Below are 19,654 nucleotides of genomic sequence, written 5' to 3'. Positions count from 1 at the left end.
CTCTTGCTGGGCATGACACTTGGCTTGGGCTAAGGCTGCTCTCCATGGACACTGTGAAGAGCAGGGATTGCTCCGAGCAGCAAACGCAGAACCAATGGTGCAGCTGTGTCTTCAGCATGGCCAGGATTTCTCAGCAGCCGAATGAGGGTTTTCTGAAACAGTTGGGACTCGCATTTAGGCAACCAGATTCTTTTCTTGGATCTGTCTGTAAGCAGCTTGTCCAAAGCAAGGTGTTAAACAAGCAACTGGCAACTGTGTGTTGTAACTCCAGGCGACTGCCGAGATTCCGGTACGTCTGCAAGCAGGTCTGGCCTGCAGCTCCTCAGCTGCCTCGCTAGTCCCCCGTGGCTGGGTCGCTGCAGTCCAGGTGAAGCCAAGAGCCCCTTCCTTTCTCCAGGCCAAAACCCATTGTCCCATCCACTAAAACTTAATCAAGACTGACATCTTTAGGGCCCCACAAAGAACAGCAGGAGCACGGGCAGCCGGGGACAGACTGGGACTTTATTCTCAGTCATTAAACACAGCACATTTCATCTTCTCTAATATCACTGCAAAAATACTTTGCCCGGATAAAATAGTATGTATATACTGTACAAAGACATAAGTTCAATATATCTTCCTATAAGTACATTTATACACATAAAACGGCATAAATTAGAAAAGGGAAAAACAAGTATATAAAATTCTGGTTACATACAAATCTGATTAAATTAGCATTTACACTGTGGTTCTACCATATAATTTGTTAAATATAGCGATGTGCATACAGTACATGAACAGCCCACCCCGACACCGATGCGAGCAAGGGACTAGCGGGGCCGGGTACTCACATAAACAGACTCTAGGAGAAAGCAGGGCCCACCTGGGATTTTTTCTCTCGTCTTTGGGACACACAAGTCTTCTCTTCAACATTCCTGGCTTTTTTGAGGGGTCTCCCAGCACCGTCCTGAGCACAGATGTTTGCTTCCCATCATGACCTCCTCGCCTTGCCCGGCTGAGCTCCACGGCACAGGATTATCTACCAAAATCAAAACAGAGCAGCCTTAACTTTATTTTTCCCCAGCAACAGGGTGTGTTTCAAGTCAGTCTTACGCACATGGGAGCAGAAGCTGGGGGAATGTCCTGCCATGTTTTGCTTTCCATTTCAAGGGAGAGCTGGTTTGTTTATTTTCCCCCTCCCCAAATTTGTAGGCCTGAGAACAGGAGCCATCTGGCTGGGTGACAGACGTGTCCCATATCCGGCCGGCACCGAGTGCATTCCTGAAGGCGGGACTTGCTCCTCCTTAACAATCTCCCAGAATTTCAGCTCCTGGGGAGGCCGGTGCGACCCGGACTGCATCTCTCTGGGCAAGGTAGGAGCCACACACCTGCGCTTGGGACTCAGCTGAGAGGAATCCTAAGGATCCGCCAAACTTTTTAGCAAAAGAATAAAGCAGAGACAAGAGGAAAGAGGCAGCAAGCAGGGGCTTCCAAATGCTTCGTTGGCCACTCATGTTGGAACACAAGCCACGGGAATGGAGCAGGGGAAGGATTTGCAGCCAGTCCTGGCGGGGCCTGGGCAGAGCTGCGGGTTTGCTGCATTACCTGGGGGATCCCTGCTTGGACACTAACCCCAGCTCTGTGCTTTGGTCAGCTCCTGCCTTTCTCAAAGTGCCCTGTACGTTTCCCAGCCTTGCACACGTGTCCCTGCAGCCTCAGCTGTGGGAAGATCAGACTCTACATGGGCTTGGGACTTGCCCTATTCTGAGGATCACGGCACTGGCACCAAGTTGTATGATGCCAGCGGACCTAGAGATAAGCTGGGCTCCATCCTGCCAGCCCCAGTCTGCCGGAGTTGGAGGGCAGGAGCGGATGGGGCAGCCTGGGCAGGACGCCGTGGCCGTTGAGCTGGTGACACAGCCGGGCTGACGCTCCTGCCCGTCCTTCCAGGGAAAAAGCACAGGGAGTGACTGATCGGGATGAGACCTGGTGCCTCCCAGGCTCCACGCAGGGTTCATTGCGCTTAACACAACAGCTATCCCAATAAAACCTTCGGATCAGCTCTGCTGCCAGGCCTTGGTCCTTGGGGCCTGCGGAAGGGTGCAGCCACACGCAGGCAGGGATGGTGTAAGCCTGGAAACGCCCTGAGAAATTGCTAAAGATGACACCTTTTCTACTGAATTCCAGAAGTTTTAAAAGACATGCTCATAAGTATTCTTCAGGTCAACAAGCATATCAATTCGTTTTGCCTGAATCCTGCAGGAGTTCTTGGGTAAAACCTTGTAGCACTACCCCACAGCTTTTCCAAATGTGATTTTTGGGGGGTCGCGAGGGTGGCTCCTGAGAGGCCAAGCTCAGAGCATATTCCAGCAAGCCCCAAACTGCCCCAAACCTCTGCAGCTCTCATGAACTAGTGCAAGGGGAGCAACTGCTTGGACATATAATTAGAAAACAGCAGGAACTGATGCAGCATTTGCAGTCCTAACTGCAGGTTCAACTAGAAGCGACTGTCAAATAAACAGAGCTGGGTTTGTTCTTGCCCTGCTGAAGGGGTTTGATCACTGCCAGGGTGATCAGTGCAGCTCCTCTGTGCAAGTCTCAAGCCTTTTCTCCAGTTATGTTTTAGCCTGCTGTCCATCTCGGTCACATCCGAGTACTTTACATATAAGATCAGCAATTCCAGCCTCCCTAGTGGACCGAAAGCTTTTCATCCAGCCCTATCAATGCAAACAAGATACGTAATTGAACTCAGTTAACCTCTTGCTACAGGATTCCTCAGCAGTACTGGCCTAGCCAGTAACAACATCCACATTAATCCTTGTTGAGGTCAGTTTGCAAAATCACCTACATCCTCCCCAGGTATCTTGTCTCTTCTCTGACCTGTCCCTCCTAGTTAATGAAGAGGCAGTTTCCTGCAATCAGCAACAGATTTGGTGTTAGACTGAAGCTCTATTTCCTTGCTATGAACCACTGGGCCTCTGCAGTCCTCACCAGCACTTGAGGTCAGGGGAAGGCAAAATGCTGGAAAGCGGAGAGGCGCTGGGGGCTGCGAGCGCTGCTCCCTCCCCAGAAAAATGTCTGAGTTCAAAGCCCTTCTCGTGGCCTGAGCTGTGGGTGAATATTCCATTTTGTCACAAGTTTTGAGGTTTTTAAACGTCTTTTTGTTGCACACTAAAAGACAAACAAAACTCTTCCCACGTTTCCACAAAAGAGAATGCTGTCAAAACATTTTTGTTGGATAAGGTCAAGTTTTCTCTCCCTCCTTCGCACAGAAGTGACCGATCCCTGAAACCCCTTCTGAACGAGTCATTGAGACCGAACATTTCAGCACTGAGAAAACAACAGAGCTCAGTGAAAATTTAGATCATCAAAACATCCTGACCAGCTCTCCTTACGAATTAACACAGCAGGAGCCAGTGCTGCAAGGGGAGCAGATGCAAAACACATTACCCTGAGCAGCAGAGGGGGAAAGCAGAGGTCCTAGCTGCACGCACAGCAGCTGGAAGCTCCCAGTGCTAAGCCACTGTGTGGAACAGTATTTTTGGAAAGCTCCGTCCTCCCACGCCACCTCCTCCCTGCATTACACGCGTAAGTTGCTCTGTCACAGGACTGTGACAGATTCAAGTGCATTTAATAAAGCACCTGCTGCTGCTGCAGGGATGGGGCTGCGCCGTCCCCATGGGCAGCCCACGGAGGATTCCAGGAGCATTCCCCCCAGCTCCTGGGCCAGCAGCTCTGGCATTTTAAATACCCTTCCTAGGAAATGGAATAGGACAAACAGAAAACTTTTGTTCGGAGTTTGCACTAGGTTATGTTACAGGTAACAAAAGAACCGATCCAAAGCTTATGTGACTTGAAAAGCTGCATTTAGGTAGTGTTTAAAATGGAGTCACCAGCTAGTCACCTCTGTCATAACACACTGCATCGGCTTAAAGTGCCTTACAAAGGAGCCTCAACATATGGAACCAATCCTGGGTCCCCAGTAAAGTTTTTACTTCCTCCTCTTTCAGGCAAAATTCCAACAGCAGGATGTGTAAAAACAGAGTAAGGGATTCAAAAGTCTGCTGAGTTCACAACTTGAAACCCATTACAATACACTGCTGTATTAGTGCATTACTATTATGAAGGCAGTACTGATTACAACCAGCTCTTATCATGGTAACCAAGCTCTGTGAATTTAAAGGTTAAATATTTAGCATAATAAATGCTTGTATAACAGGAAGAGGAACAGGAAAGACAATGCTAGGCTTAAGTTTGACTTTTAAAAGCCAATATGTCCTTCCAGTGACAACTGAGAAGATGCCATTTAAAAATCAAAATATTTTAGAGCTCTCTCAGGCTTTTCTTCTTTGTATTGGGAAAAGGAGTTTCCTTTTTAGTTAGCTTGGAAATAAGGAGACCGGTGATACTCAGTTATGTCCTGGTTGCTTTCCCATTCACTAACACAGTTGACTGAAAATGCTGCAGGGAGTAGTGCGTATTTATTTCTAAATGATGGTGGTGTTCAAACTGAAGCTATTCCTGTTAATAGTCAAGATATGCACAAGGCACAAAGGTAAGATCTGGACATCATTCTGCACCGGCACTTCACTCAGCTAGTTTGTTCGGATCCATTTCTAGTTATTAAATTTGATCATCTTTCCCCAGCCCTAGCTGCCATTGAGTGGGGGTGGAATCTCCCTGGCACTGTCCCTGTAGCTTAATTAGTTATTTTAAGCTTCACAGTGAACTGGGACAAGGTGGGGACAACAAGATCGCTTCTGTAAGAGGTTAATACTTTCTTCTTAGCATGAGGGTTGTATTGCTGTTTTAGGGATCCTGAATGCTCACAGGAGGAAATTCATTTTCGTCATCAAGACACACTGGTCCGGTTGCAAACTCGTGCTCTGGGATAACCTCTCCTCGCAGGGCACCACCGTCCTCCGAGTAACCTGCCAAAGTAAAAATAACTGTAAGATAAGGGACTGAAACCTGAGAATTGCCCAGTCTTTTCCTGCAACAATTCAGTGCTAGCTTCATTACTGAAAGGTTTAACAAGCGTTAAGAAAATCTGTACAGATCTAGGCACAAAAAAAAATCAGGAGATTTGACTTCTACAACCGTGGGTTTACCTCTTAGACACCTCTGGCAGCAGCTGCTGTCTGACAAAGTGTAAAGCAAGACTGGATGTGTTCACTGCTCACAGTACCACAAGTGAGTCCTGGGAAGCGGAACAAAACTCCTGACCTATTCTCAGCGGCAGAGCGTGACCCATAAGCTCAAGAGATTTCTGCCACCACAGCCTGCATTGCCCAAGTAACATTTGTGGCTACCAGAAGCCTCTGGACGTTCAAGGATTTCCCATCCTGCTCCATGAGGCTTTTGTGCATCTACCTGAGGAGGAGTCGCTCCGGTGCTCACCTGGCATAGTCGACGTTGAAGGCACTGTGCTCTGTCTGGCTACGGTTGCTGCATAAGACTGAGGTAACGGAGGCTGGAGGTCATTTTCTTTGTTCTCCTCCATCTTTCCTGAGCCAAGCAGACTAGTTGTATAGGAACAAGAGAGAGGAAAAGCATTAGCTCTGGTCCTGGCCACTTTTCCACCGGCACCGGGTAAGACCCACACACACACACATGCATCCATGTCACCTTGAAACACATCACCCATCTGTGACACTGCGCCCGGGCAGGGCCGCAGGGGAGGAGCTCACTGTTCTCGACAAGTAAAGCAGGAGAGGGAAGGAAAAGATAGGGAAAGTGCTACTACAGCTGCAGGACAATGCTGGCATGGGAATAGAAAGGGAAGACTGGCCACAAAAGCTTTAGATCACAAAGGAAAATAGTGTTTCTAACCACAGAGGGGGCTGCAAAGGGCTTGCAACGGGAGCGGATAGGTGGTAAAGCAGCACAGGCTGGTTCTGGACAGAGGCTGAGCAGAGATGCTATGATGTAATGTAGCTCATGACCCAAGAGGCCCTTTCTGATGCTAAAAGAAGAACCCACATCGGAAGAGGCCCTGCCAGTTCACAGGAGGACCACGCGGGCGTCAGCGGGGCCTGAAGGAGCCGGGCAGGCCGGAGCACGCTGGACAGCTCAGCTTTGCAGTGCCTGTGTTTTGTGGCTGTTAAAGAACTGTTGCCATTTTCCTGGCTGGCAGCCAAAGTGTCACATCTGGAGCCAGACAGCCCAGATGTGCGTCACGGACCTGTCGGAATTTGCACACGAGCTGAAGAGCAGCACAGAGCGCCCCCCTGGCTGCTGCACGCGTGTACACGCGTGTGCTCGTGTTCACGAAGCGCCCAGTCCTGCCCCACGTCCTCACACCCCCGAAACCACCTCTGCAGCAGCCAGCAAGGCCTGGAGGCTGCGCTCTGCTCTCCTGCCCCTCTGTGGCTGTTGTAGGGGACATCTCCCAAGACCCAGCGTGCCCACCTCTGCCAGCTAGGTTGAAATGTCCTAGAGCTGTCTAGGGATTTGAAATGTCTGTTTTTTCTTCTGCATTCTTGTTCCTACAGCTCCCTTTTTGTACTTTCAGGCAAAACTTCTTGTGTTTTTTAAAGATCAGCTTCTGTATCAAATGTGCCTGCAGCACCCGTGCACTCAAGGTGTAGTTACCTGTGTTTCTTAATTAATACACACTCCCCTCCGTCTTGTGGGTCCAGGTTGTAGATATAGAGGTGTCCATCCGACGTCGTCACTAACAATCGAGGCAGCTTCTGGATCCTAATGAGAAAATCATGAGCCCGAATACACAAATTTGCCATCAGAGCCAAGTGTTTGCAGCAAGGAGAAACAGCTAAACCCTTGCCCCCCTGCTCTGTGCTGCTGCTTGCCAGGGAGGGACTTCCAGCCACATGCAGAGCTGCTTCCAGAAGAACCTACCTGGCCTAAGAGCACCCACACAGGCGGCTGCACCCATCCATAGGCCTAAGTTATTGCTGGTGGTTAAGAAAGGGCAGTGCAGCCTGACCTCCACCTCCATCCTGGATGCACTTGTGTGTGGGAGCCCATGAAGGGCAGCCCAGACACAGGGGGCACCCACATACACACCCGTGTGCTGCACTGCGGTGCAGGGCCATGGACAACAGTTGTGCTCTGTGCAGATGGCCACCCGCCCGGATGGCAGAGGGAGCGCAGATGTTCCTACGTACGTGGAAAGGGCACAGATGTTCCTTTGTCCAGAAATGTTTAAGCGGACAGTAGCAAAGGCTCGATCCTGGTTCATCATTCCTGATACTTGAGCCGGGAGGTAGTTGGTGGCAGCCTGGAACATCTTTCCCATGTAACCACTCCAGGTTGGAGGCTCTTCTGGTCGGCTGAGGGGAGAGTCACAAAGCAACAACAGTGAGGCTACTGCGCATAGCCAGAAAACCTGGAATGTTCCTGATCTCAAGGCCTTCTTTGGAAGTGAGCACAACTGCTCCCCTGTGCATCCCTGCATGAGTCCTTCGCTTTCTGTCAAGAAGGACTGATTTGCTGGCAAGGAGGAAAAACAATGCAATGCTGATCCTTGCTGTGCACTTACTCTTCAGGGCTCCCACTGCAGTGTTCGAAGCCTGGCTATGGCCTCTGTATGCCTTGCTTTAATGTGGGCTACAGAAATAGTCTTAAAGAGCACGAGGAAGCCTACAAGGAGAGGATGGATGCAGCAGACTCAGGGGGAGAGTCAGGGTAACAGCATCTCCTTTCATGCCATCCCCCAGCACCGGGATGGACTCACAGAGGCAGGCGCAGCCCTGCAGCCAGCAGGTTAACCTCGAGCCCCCTCACCTGTCCGTGAGATGTTCCAGTTTGAAGATGTGCACGGTCTCTGTGTTACTGGAAGCACACAGGAACTGGGAATCCATGCTGAATACCAGGGAACTGATGTTCACATATCTGGCGCCAAGGAGAGACGAGACTGGTCACATCACGGCATGCCACTAAATGGAAGCCACTGGGTTTTGCTCATGGACAAGCAGATAGAGAGGAAGAAGAGTCCGTAGGCTGCAGTAAGGACTGGGCCTGACTACCATTTCCCTAATCCCTCCTTCAGCAGGGCTGACACAGTGGCGAAAGCCAGGGAGGTGGCAACATCCTTGCTCACACAGCTGTTTGCAGAGAAAACATCTGTGCCTCCCCTTGTGGAGCAGCTAAAGCCTCTGGTACTGCAAAGGCCAGGGAGGATGTGCAAAGCCCTGGGCAGTGCAGCCCCGTGTGACATCTCTTCCCGTGCAGGCTCCACAGGACCACGGGGCCTCCCTTACAGCGGTCACTGCACTGGCAGAAGCAGGTATAGAAGGAATGAGAGGCAGGTCAGGGATGTGGGATAGGGAAAATGCTGGAAACAACCTACTGAAAACACTCAAGGGAGTCTGCTGAACCAGAGCAACAGCCCATCCCTGCCTTCAGGCTTGGGGTCTGCCCCAAAGACTTGGTAGCTGCAAACCACCCCTCTGGGAAGGCCAGGGACAGGATGATGACTGGGGACTTCCTTGAAGCAGGAAACAAAGAACACAGCAAATGGACTGAATCTACCTCTGTTCTCTGTGGCTGCCCTGTTCTGCGACATACTGAATTGAGCACTAACCTCGCCTGAGGCAGCTGGGAGCAGCGTGGCTGCCTGGCACAATGACATTTCTATTGGATATGCTCACGCTTGTTTTCTTTCTGCAAAAGATGCCAAAGCCACCAGGATCTGACGTTGTCCTCTCCCTCTGTTTACACTTCTGCTCCTAGAGCTCTCTGTACACTTGTCACTGATAAAGGAATGAACTGACCTTTTCATCCCTCGCCGGAATTCGCAGAGCTTTTGCCCACCAGGAATGGAAAATACACGAATGACTGTGCCCTGCAAAAAACACAAGTGGAAATATCACATGGGAGCAAGGCAAAGAGCAAGAGCCCCTTTTTCTCACACACCACATGCAGAGTCAGAACATGCAAAGATTGCACCTGTTTGTCAGCCCTGGAACCTGGGGTAAACCTGGACGCAAGAAACTGGCCTTTTACAAGCCAGAGTCCTTCCGTTTGCCCCCTCCCAACATTAGGACAAGCGCTGCCCAGCGCGCCTGTTCTCCATGCCCCAGAGCTAGCAGCAGCTCCTTGCTCCCCGCAGCCCTCACTCACCTTTTCAGAGGCACTTGCCAGCTTCGAGCCCGTGGAGTTGAAGGTTAGAGCAGCCAGAGGCCCGTCGTGGGCTGGGATGGTGCAGGCAGTTTTCTGCAGGATGGAGGTAGCGTGAGTGGAAGAGACAAGCTGCTCCTCCGATGCACGAGGGGAGGGAGTTCCCTGCCTCGAACCCACCTAGGGTGTCTGCCATGGGATCGTAACGCAGCTTTGATGTCCCCATAGCATTTCTGAGCTCTGCCTCATGCTGCACCTTCCACCTGCCAGGCACTGTGATTAAGCAAACCTCAGTACAGCTCCTCACCGCTGCAGCTAAGCAGCAGAAAAGCAACTGCAGCATATGTAAAGCCCGTCGTTTTTTTGCGTGCGTGACCTCCACGCAGCCTGCTCTGCACACCCCGTTACGTGCAGGGAGCCCAAGCCCTTGCTAGCACCTCTCAGAGCAGCTGCATGCAGAGGGTTCCCCCATGCTCCGCTCCTCCCCATGCGCATCCCTGGCCTCCACTAGCTCCTGCTGCATGGAGCTAGCATTACGTAACCCAGAGCCCTGGCATAAACAGCAAGATCAACAGGACCTGCTGCTGGCCTAGGACAGGCTTCCCGGGGGCTGTAGATGCCTCACGCTGCCCAAGGGCTCCGGTCCCACATGGCTCCCAGCCTGTGGGATGGCAGAGCAGCTGCCCGGGGCACTGCGGCCGGGGCAGCTCCGGAGCCCCCTGGGTCAGACCCATGCACAGCGTGTGCTGCTGCTGCAGCTCCCATGGGCAGACCATCCACTCCAGCTCACAGGCTCTAGCGTGTGGATCCTGCTCTCTGGATTATCCAGGACTGGGAATTGGATGTCCTGATCTCCCCAGGACAGCCGCTCTGGCAGCGTCCACACAAGGGGCTGGGGGACATGCCTGCCCTGGGCACTTGAACGCCTGCAGCATGGCTCCCTGCAGAACGTGGATTCATCCCTCCCTCGGCCCCGCTGGCCCCGTGGTGGCTCTGGTTGATTTCGGGCCCCGCCGGTATCCGCAGCAGCAAGCTCGGCGCTTACCAGAGTGTTTCCGTCGTACAGCGCGATCTCCCCGCTGCTCGCGCTGCCGGGATAAGCCAAGTAGGAGTTGGCGTGGTTAATGGAGAGAGCGCACAGACCTGGCGAGGCAAGAAGGGCGAGCTGAGGGCGGACAGACCGCAGGATTGCTGCCATGGAGCAGTGGGGGGCCAGGCGCGGTCCCATTCCCGGGCAGTGTCCGCTGCTGGGAGCAGCTGGAATCCCTCAGCCATGGGGACACCTGCTGGTACGGGACAGCACAGCTCCCTGTCCCTGCACGGGGCCTGTCCCGGGCACCGCGCGGATAAACAGCCAGGATTCTGCTTCGTGCCGGACTTGGCATCTCTCCTGTGCTCAGGTCTGCTGAGAATGCAGGAGGAGGTGCACAGAGCTCCACGGGACATGCGTGGCGCTTGGGGCTGACAGGATTCCTGTTCGGATGCAGCGGGACACAGCAGCTCCAGTGCTTGGCCCTGCTACAGAGCCCAGCCTGGCCTGGCAGTGCCTCTTCCTTCTCTCCAAAAGGAGAAAAGCAGAGAGGGGCAGAACAAGCACCATAGACAAGGAACCTGAACGCAGATAAACGCTGCCCTCAAGGAGACACTTGCACAGGGGCCCACACGCCTATCCCCAAGGACAGAAGGTCTCTCTTCCCGGCTCTCCTTGGTGCCTCTGGTGCACCCCATCCGTCAGGACACGGCCCTGGCGCCGGCTGTCCGCGGGGCAGACGCAGCCGAGGTTCTGGCTTTAGGTCATTGTTTATAAGGGAACAAAGCGGCCGGCGGAGCCAGGGCTTCACGCTGGTCCCTGCCGCTCACGGGCGTTCCCAGCCCGCGGGGCGGCCGCAGCCGAGCGCGGGCCGTGGCACCCGAGGGGACCAGCAAGGGCATCCAGGCACAGGGAGCGGGGCTGTCCCCATGGGTGCAGGCGCTGCTCCGAGTGGAGCATCTCCAGGAGGAGACGGCTGGAGCCGAGCAGAGCTCTGAGCTGGCCGGGTCGTGAGTCACCCGCAGCTCCGCGCCCGCCTAGAAGAGGCCAACGGAAAAGCAGGGGAAAACACAAACAGGAGCGAACTGAGCTGACCTCAGGGACGCACGGGGAGCAAGGACCTCTGGGGACACTGCGAGGGAGCCCCAAGGATGCTGCCCCAAGGGGGTCAGTGCAGGCGGCAGGAGAGGAACAGCCCTGGTGCTGGTGCTGCCAGGACAGCGCCGCTGGCGGTGATTTGCTTGAGCATTAGAGAGGGCTGTCCTGGCTCTAACAGGAGCAGGTCCTGCTGGAGCTGCAGCTGCAGGGATCATAGGAAATGAGGCCTCTGGCTTGGGAGTCCTTGGCACCAGGACTCCCAGCTTGAAACAGAAATGGGCAAAGCGCCCATTGCAGAAGCCCCTCTGGGAGCAGTATCTCTCTGTCTTTCCGGCAGCAGGGATGTGATTCCCACCGCTCCCTCCTTGCTCTCAGATGTGCCCTCGTGGCACACACATCCACACAAGCACTGCGAGCAACTCAGTGCAAGCCCTGGGCCAGGGCGCAGCCACGGCCCTCCCTTGAGCCGTGCTGCTCTCCCGGGAGGAACTGGGGCAGGGATGTGCTGGGGAGAGGCCATCCTGCCCGTGCCGCGGGGCCGGGCAGTGACCCTGCTCAGCCTCACTACCCCAGGGACCTCCTGTCGTTCCCCCTGCTGCAGAGCGGGGCGGCTCACGAGCCCCTCGCTGGAGGGGCTCTGGGGAGAGTTGCTCCTTATCTGAGTGCACAGGAACAGACTCGCCCACCCCAGGCACCTTCCTGTTCTATGTGGAGGGACCTGCCAAACAGCTCCGAGATGACAGCCCCAAGCCTGTGCAATCTCTCTGGAGGGGCAGTGCACGTCCCTGCCACAGGAAACGTGGCTCCACTCACACACTGCTCATGGGAGGCCTGGCCAAAGGGCCAGGAGACCCCACAGCCTCAGTCTCCCGCACGCACCGTCCTTGGGATGAGGTTTGGGCCTAAAGCAGATGTTCTGGGGACAGAGGGTGCACACAAGGGAAACGCAGCACTTGTCACTCAGCTCGTTTCAATGACAGCTGCTGCAGTAAAGGAGTTTTAAAATATTAAGTCCATATGAAGTCCTGTGATCCACAACAGCCCAGTCATGTCCCAGCAACTGCTGATTGTTGCTGCTTTTAAGCTATGACCAGATCATTCTGCTCTGCTGCAGAACAGCTCCAGGCATGGGTGTCCCCTCCTTGCTTGCGCTGGAAGGTTTTAAACTTTAATTATATTTGCAGCATTTAGTATGTTTAATCCACACGCAGAGACCATCTGTTAAGACCTGAACTGGGTCAGGGCAGGAGCTGCATCCCCGGGAAGCTCGGAGGCCAGGCGTGAGCACAGCAATAGCTGCACGAGCCGCCACCCTCGATGAGAGGCTGCAGCCCGCGGCCGGGCTCGCGCAGCAACACGCGGCAGTGGCGCCGCGGGCGTGCGGCCAAGCTCCCTCCTCACCGCCAAAAATAGCTGCTCTCCCATCAACAGGAAAGCCAGATTCACCCGACGCTGTGCAGCACGGATTTGTTCTGCAGCCACCTGCCCTGCCCCCTGCGTCTGTCACATACGTGGGATAGGATCAGGTGGCGGCCCAGGCTCTGGGGACCGCCAGGCAGAGCTCGCTTGGAGACATGGTGGGATCTGCGGTGCCCCCAGCTGCCTTTTCTGGGTGCTCCTCACAGCACCGGTGACCCTGGGAGCCAACCTCAAGCACACGGGCAACCACAGGGGCTTTCTACCTTAGTGTATCCACAGCCAAGAGACCCTGATGAGACCACAGCCCTGGAGGGAGCGTCGCCCTGCGCTGCGTGGCACAACGCTGCCCGCCGGCTGCTGACTCATGCCGGCAGCACTGGGAAGCAGGGCTCCTTTGTCCAGGTTGCTAAAACGCTGCGGGACTGACACCAACCACATGGAAGGAAGGGGAAGGAAGTCCCAGAAGAAAATATTCCATCTGCCCTATGCGTGAAAGGAAAATTGTAGCCCTGGCCTACCTTAGAGTTTTGCTCTTTCAGCAGAGAATCCAGGCACATTCCAGGAAGCTAAGACCTGCACCAGGGGCCCATGTGATGACAGGGGACAGAGCCTGGGGGGGTGAAATCAAACCATGCCGCCTGTTTTAGCTCTCCTTTGAGGCATTTGCTCAGGACAGAGCCGCGTTTCTTCTCTCCCAAGCTGGACTGACCTCCTGCTATGGTTCTGGCTCCACAGCACTGAATTAATTGTGCTAAGAATACACAAACCACAGGCTGGTTTCAATTCTAACACTCACGCTGTGGCTCTGCAGAGCTGATCTCTCCCTTTCACCCAGTCTCCCGCATTTACCTGTTGTATTTGGAGGTGTGTCCAGAATAGTCTTCAAAAGCTTCATGTCCTTAATATTATGGATGTAAATTGACTCCTCCAGGCAAACAATCAGCCTCTGCAAGAGCACAAGGGACATGCAGAGCCTCAGTGCGGGTGCGGTGCCCTTATTTGCCCTCCCACAATTCACACAAGCAAATCTTTGCTGCCTGCAAGGCTCTACAGGGATTTTGGACACACTGAAATGCAACAAAACTGTGGTCTCTTCTGCTCCTATACCTGTCCTTGCTGGAGAGCCCAGGATTTTCATGGTTCTGCTTTTGAGACAGTCTGCATCTGCTCAGGTTTTGGGAAGCAGATATGAAATCTCAATTTCAATCTGCTACTCTTCAGATATGGTCTACCACATTCCCGGGAATAGGAAGATGCATCTGGGTGATACCCTGGCAATGAGCCTTAATGACTGTTTATTATTACTGCTAACTTTTTTTACAGTTCTTTTCATAGCAAGTTACTTTTTGGTCACAAAGAGCTGGGAGCAGAGGGGCTGCCAACTGCTCTTGTCAGGATGTTGGCTGATATGATTACCTGCCCCTTGCCCTGGTTTCTTCCTGATTTCAAGGCAAAATCCAAAAAAAAAAAAAAAAAAAAAATTTAGGTGATAGACTTCCTGCCACCAGTGACTCTAATGGGTCTGTTCAGCAAAGTAGTGTTTCTTTTCCAGTACTTCATCTTCTCTGTGCTTTATATGCCTCAAGTTGCTAGCAGAATTGTATGGAGATCAGGCTGGGAGACATTGGCTCAGGGAGCGTGACAGTGGTTAAAGGTTTCACGTATAGTATTGACACCATCTCAGCAGATGGATAGAGTATTTCCAAGTCAAAGTGCTTGAACCTTTCTTGACCAGGTGATTAGTAGCATCCATGCAGCAAAGCATCAGCCCCACAGCCAAGAAAGCAGCTGCCAAGCAATGGTCAGGAAAGGCAGAAGCCAAAATTCCATGGAGATGTTTTGCACAGATGCATTTTTGGGACCAGGCTTTGGACCTGGTTGACAGGTTGTGTTTGCTAAGCCTGGGTAGTATTCAGCTCTACTAACATTAGTGCCAAGTGTCCAGAAGCTCTGAAAACATCCAAATAAAATTGTAAGGCCAGACACACTCTGGGATCCTGAAGCTGAAGCACCCAAATCCGTGTACTGGAAGTCTCCACCTCTTTAGAAATGAGGCCACTTATTTAGTATCTAAATGTGGAATTTACTTACTAACGTGAAACACCCACATTAGAAATATCTTTGCTTTACTCCACCATTCCTGCTCAGATCAAACCCTTTCCCACTTCTATTCCTGCTAACCACAGCATCTGGGGCTGTGTCAGAGCCGTTCTGGATTTCCAGGAAGACTTTTCCTTTTCTACAGTAACAGCCCTCAACTTGTGAACTGAGACTGTCAGAGTAATGTTTATACAGCCGATTTCAGCAAAGCTACCACATGCTTTCCCAGAACTGCAAACATGCTGCTCTTGGTGAACATGGCCAGGGAGGTTTTCAGATGGGAGCAAAGTGGCAGCCAGAGCTGCTGTGAGAGTTGCTGGCACCAACAGGGACAAAATCCAGGAACAGACAAGACGACTGACAGGAAGGGAGGTGAACAGGCTAGGTTGGCTTCAGCAAGCCCATAGGGTGGTGAAGAAGGTGGATTCTCTGCCTTCCCTGAAGTCCCACAGCCCCCACTAACATCATGGAAAATATGCAGAGCGGAGGAGTGGGTTTTACCCTTGCTCTTTTTTGACTGAAACTCACAGAGGATGCTGCAACAGCTACACATTGTACACCACACTGCTGCTCATCAGCACTTCTTTTTAAAATTTCACGCAGACGTCAGCCAAGTTAAATACGTGATCTGTATGTTGATGACTTAAATGCGGTGGGTGTGGATGTAGCCAAAAAAATAAAAAAGTAGCAGACTTCTCCAAGAATTCAGCAGGAATTCTTCAGCAGGAATTCAATTCAGCCCAGTGAAGCAAAACCCAGCAAGGCTGCAAGGGAGCTTCTCACTGCTCCTACAGCGCAGCTTTCTTCCCAACGTTGGGACAAACCACGGTGCACACACACACGGACACCCCTAGCTGGAATTAAAGGGAAGTCCATATCTTGCCAGCTCCATTGTAAGTCTCAGGGGAAAAAAATCAATTCAGGACAGATCTAATTGTAGTATAGGAACTTCTGGACACATAAAGCTTTACTGGAAATTCAACCCAGTTTCCTTATAGGAGAGCCTTACTACAGGATCCACTGTTGCTAACCTAGGAGAGGCTGATTGCATACAATTACAGAAACTGCTTATTTCTTTATTGTAGAATGTCCTTTGTTCCTTATGGCATATACTTGGAAAATAATTACAGACAAAAAGATGACATAAAATCCTCCAAAAAAGGTTCATGGCTGCTACAAGACTGTGTCAGTTCAGAGAATGAGCCCTTAAAAACTTCTCGAAGTGGCTTAAACATTTTCTGTATCTTTGAAACGAAAGAGAGGTAGTAGAGAAAGACTGAAAACTGAAGTCAGTTGCTTGGAATGCAACAGAGAAAAGAGGATGAAAAGGTATTTTTAAAGCAAAATTTCATACTGAAAAGGCAAGAAGGCAAATGATAAAAAGTTTTGTTTAACTGCTAGGAAAACAAGGACTCACGGTGACCACAAACCAGCACCAGCAAAGGCACCAAGTGGGACAACTCTGGCTAGCCAATTCCTGTAGCCTCTTACCTGACGATTCAGCCGGATGGACAAAATATTACTGGAATAGCTGTAGTTGCAGATCTCTGTCCCTTTCTTGAAGTGGTAAACGTTCATTTGCTGTGGTTTGGCATGACTGACCACAACCACGAGGCTGCTGGAGAACAGACGCTCCACGATGTAAACATCTGGGATTTCATCTAGGTACAGGAGGAAAGCAAAACAGTTTTTAGCTTAGCACCTGGAAGGTTTGTTTGTAGAGATAAGTGAGACAGGTCAGGAGGGCATCCACCTGCAAGGTTTATTGCTAAGCTACTCAACATCTGCTTTTGTTAAAAATTACCAATAGTTGGCACAAAGCATCTAGGTCAAAGGAGGGAGGAGTGAATGGACTTTTCCTGGAGGCAGAGTTTAAGCCAGCCCCATTTGACAGCCCTGTTCTGGGTCTCCTTGGCCAGGCCGTCTAGCTACAGCTAATCCTTGGGAACAGGATATAAAGAGGAAGAGCTCACCCTTATCAAAGGAAATGAGTGTCCTAAGCAGCTTGGTCAGTGATCTTCCTGGAGGGAGCAAATGAGCCAGGCCTCACTGAGGTAAGGAGCAAATCTCTGTAAGTCTTTTTTTTTTTTTTTTTTTTTTTTTTTTGCCTGCATGGTGCCTGATTTCTGCCAGCCTCCTTAGGGAAGATACATTTTCTCCCTTTCCATTACTGCAGCCAGGGTTTCTAGGGAGCTCCAGCACAGCTGCTGGCTGTGGTAAACATTGGTGTGATGTGCCTGGCAGAGACCATTGTGCTGGGGTGGCACTGTTACAGTGGTCCTGGAGAGCCCATCCCCAGAATCATCTAGGACAGGTTGCAGCACAGGTAGCTGTAACCTGTCAGATACCTGGACTGTCCTTTACAACAGGCACAAGGCCCAAGTTACAGCCACACTGTGGGACTGCCTAAGTCTCAACTCCTCAGCCTGCGTGTGTCACTAGCAGGGATCTGTTTCTCTTTGGTCAGGCTCTGGGGGCAAGCCAAACTCCTCAGCAGCTTTAAAACATGGGTATGTGGTTGCTGAGCTTCTCTGGGAGGCAGAGAGGAGTCTGGACTCTGCTCCAGATGAGGCAGCTATGTCTGGTTGCCCAGACTTCATCTATAGCCTGTGGAGAGAGACTGCCATCTCCCTCACGTTGTTTATGTGTTGGCCGGGGTAAGTCTGAGCCTGGTGATGGCCTGAACAAGACCAGAGGATGAACTCTGTGAGGCCTGACTTGTCAGGCTAAGTGCATTATCTGCTGCTTGGAGCAGAACTAAAATCCTTTTACATGGGAAACTCGTTCAAAAACTTATTTAGCGTAAATACTACATTGAGCCCAAAGCTGGCCTGATATCCAGTGTAACAGTGAGGACCTTAAGTCTCCTGTACGTGTATCCAAAACATGGCAGCAGTGAACTAGCTCTGAACGCTGCAGAGTAGCCCTGTATGAGCAGGACAGACTGCTGTGTTCAGACTGAAGTGATCTGGGCTCTACCTCTGTGGGACTCCTCCAAATTTGTTAAAACACTGCTGGTGTTTGTGAAGGTTGTCCAGGGCTGTAGCTTGAATTAAAGGCCCTTGTGCCTGGTGCAACAACCAGCACAGTTTCTCTCCTGCTATGGTACAAAAGTAGATGCCATCTGTGTAATAGCAGGGAGCTGAATTGCTCCCTTGAAGCAGATTAGAAGTGCAACAGTGCAGCTAAGAGCTGTCAGCCAATATTCCTGTGCTGCAAAACGGGAGACTTACTGCTTTCATGGACCTGGTCCAGTTGTTCCACAGAGCTTAAAGAGAAAAGCCTGTATCCAGTTGTGGTTCCAATTGCCAGGGAGCTGTAAAGATAAGGCAAGAATCAGCAAGTTCAATTCTCATTGTTTCCAGGTTACAGCAGAAATTGTGAAAGATAAGAGAAACAGGTGGCTCCTAGCAGAGTGATCTGTGAAGGAGCAACTTCGGTCTGTGCTAAAGCAGTTAATGCAATAAGCCCAAGCATCCAAAGTAGCACCTGTCTGTATGACCCTGTGGCTGCTATAGGAAAATATGGACCCTCCTCCAGCTGCTGGGCTGCAGGTGAGACCTTTGGGCCATGGCTGCCTGGAGAGATGAGAAAAGGGGCTGTCTCCTAAGCCATAACCAGATTCATCTACCCAGACACCTCCTCTGTGGGGGGCTGCACAAGCCATGTGGTACAAGGTGCCCTGGGCCAGCACAGCCTCTGCTTGTGCCTGGCTAAAACAAGTAGCCACGTCCACATCCGCGGCTGCCAACAGAGTGCTCCTTGTCTGGACACCCAGGAATAGGTGTGGAGCCCAGGGCCTGTCCGGGGGGAGGCACCACTGCCTGCCTGGCTGATCCCATCCCAGCACTGCGCGGGCTGTGCCAGGGCCATCCCGCCTGGAAAGCGCCAGCTGGGGATGGAGCAGAGCCCTGGCCAAGATGGATGCGGCCTCCACGGAAGTTCCAGGGCAGCCAGGGGGTTATTTCAGTGCCTCCCAATAAAGCAGCCAGAAGAAGGCGTGGGGGGTGGGGGAGGGGGCAGCTCTAACCAGATACTGTAGTAGAGAGAAAAAAAAAAAACACATAGAAACACAAGGAAAACACATAGCCTCCTACAAATGCTGGAAAAGCGAGTGCAGAAAGGGGGGACCGAGCAGCTTCGTCCTCAGGACAGAGCCGGGCCTGGCGAGGGGATAACCGGGCCTGGCGGGGGGGGGGGCTCGCGTGGGGCTGGTCCCGCGTGGGGCGGCGCCAGAGGGGAGGAGCGCGTGGGGGCCGCCCTCCCGCCCGCCGTGCCCGCTTACGTGCAGTCCTGGTTGTAGGAAAAGCAGGTGAGCGGCGCCGGGCCGCCCGCCGCCCGGCCCGCGGCCTCCATGGAGCGGGAGCGGCGGCCCCGCCCGGGCCGCCCGCCACGGCAACGGCCACGGCGGCGCCGCCGCCCATTGGCCCGCGCGCCGCCCGCCCCCGCGACCCCCATTGGCCCGCGGCTCGGCCTATCGGCGCGGGGCGGGCGGGGCGGCGCCGGCCGCTATTGGCTGGCGGCGGGGAAGGGCCGCGCGCGGCCACGTGGTAGTGTTGTGGTTGCGTCAGCCGCGCCGACACAGCTGGCGGCGGCAGTGGGGGGGGGCCACAGCTGGCGCGTTCTTCCCCACGCAGCCCGCGGGAGCGCTCCATGAATCCCTCTGTTCCCCACCCCCCCTCCAGGCGGCTGGGAGCGACCCCACTCCACAAGGAGGGTGGAACATCCCTCTGCCCAAGGCTATAGCATACGATGAAGAGTCTTGCTTTTTAAAACATTCTATGGTCTAAATTTACTGCTATTGTGTATAGAAAACAGTTTATTTGTGTGATGAGCATCAGTGAAAGAACAGAGAAGAAAAAAATAGAGCCAGGGTTTAAAGGACTAGTATTATACAATGCAGTAGAATGCAATGACATTAACAGTGCACAGAAACACAGGGGC

General features: G+C 52.6%; 1 protein-coding gene across 1 annotated transcript; it reads right to left on the bottom strand.

Annotated features, from left to right (window-relative positions):
- Positions 1 to 481: 481 nt before the first annotated feature.
- WIPI1 (WD repeat domain, phosphoinositide interacting 1) lies at positions 482 to 19,088 on the bottom strand. Its single transcript, XM_088537748.1, has 13 exons — positions 18,996 to 19,088; positions 17,944 to 18,026; positions 16,202 to 16,371; positions 13,460 to 13,556; positions 10,109 to 10,206; positions 9,067 to 9,159; positions 8,718 to 8,788; positions 7,729 to 7,836; positions 7,110 to 7,274; positions 6,574 to 6,681; positions 5,380 to 5,501; positions 4,810 to 4,910; positions 482 to 1,018 (listed from the first exon to the last, which is right to left on the bottom strand). Exons 1-13 carry the CDS (start codon positions 19,064 to 19,066, stop codon positions 971 to 973), a joined length of 1,335 nt encoding a protein of 444 aa, XP_088393874.1. The 5' UTR covers positions 19,067 to 19,088; the 3' UTR covers positions 482 to 970.
- Between the last annotated feature and the right edge of the window lie 566 nt (positions 19,089 to 19,654).

The sequence above is a fragment of the Tinamus guttatus genome, unplaced genomic scaffold (assembly GCF_059628265.1).
Source record: "Tinamus guttatus ecotype Peru unplaced genomic scaffold, ASM5962826v1 Tinamus_guttatus_pri_ptg000045l, whole genome shotgun sequence".
In the NCBI taxonomy this organism is placed as follows: domain Eukaryota; kingdom Metazoa; phylum Chordata; class Aves; order Tinamiformes; family Tinamidae; genus Tinamus; species Tinamus guttatus.
The sequence above is the reverse complement of the archived record's forward strand: the minus strand, read 5'-3'. Positions and strand labels throughout refer to the sequence as shown.

Excerpts from the sequence above, each read along its gene's own strand:
- WIPI1 (XM_088537748.1), bottom strand. The coding sequence starts at position 19,066 with ATGGAGGCCGCGGGCCGGGCGGCGGGCGGCCCGGCGCCGCTCACCTGC. Across the intron at positions 9,160-10,108 it reads TGTACGACGGAAACACTCTG|AAAACTGCCTGCACCATCCC; the intron begins GTAAGCGCCGAG and ends TCCATCCTGCAG. Across the intron at positions 8,789-9,066 it reads TGGCAAGTGCCTCTGAAAAG|GGCACAGTCATTCGTGTATT; the intron begins GTGAGTGAGGGC and ends TGTTTTTTGCAG.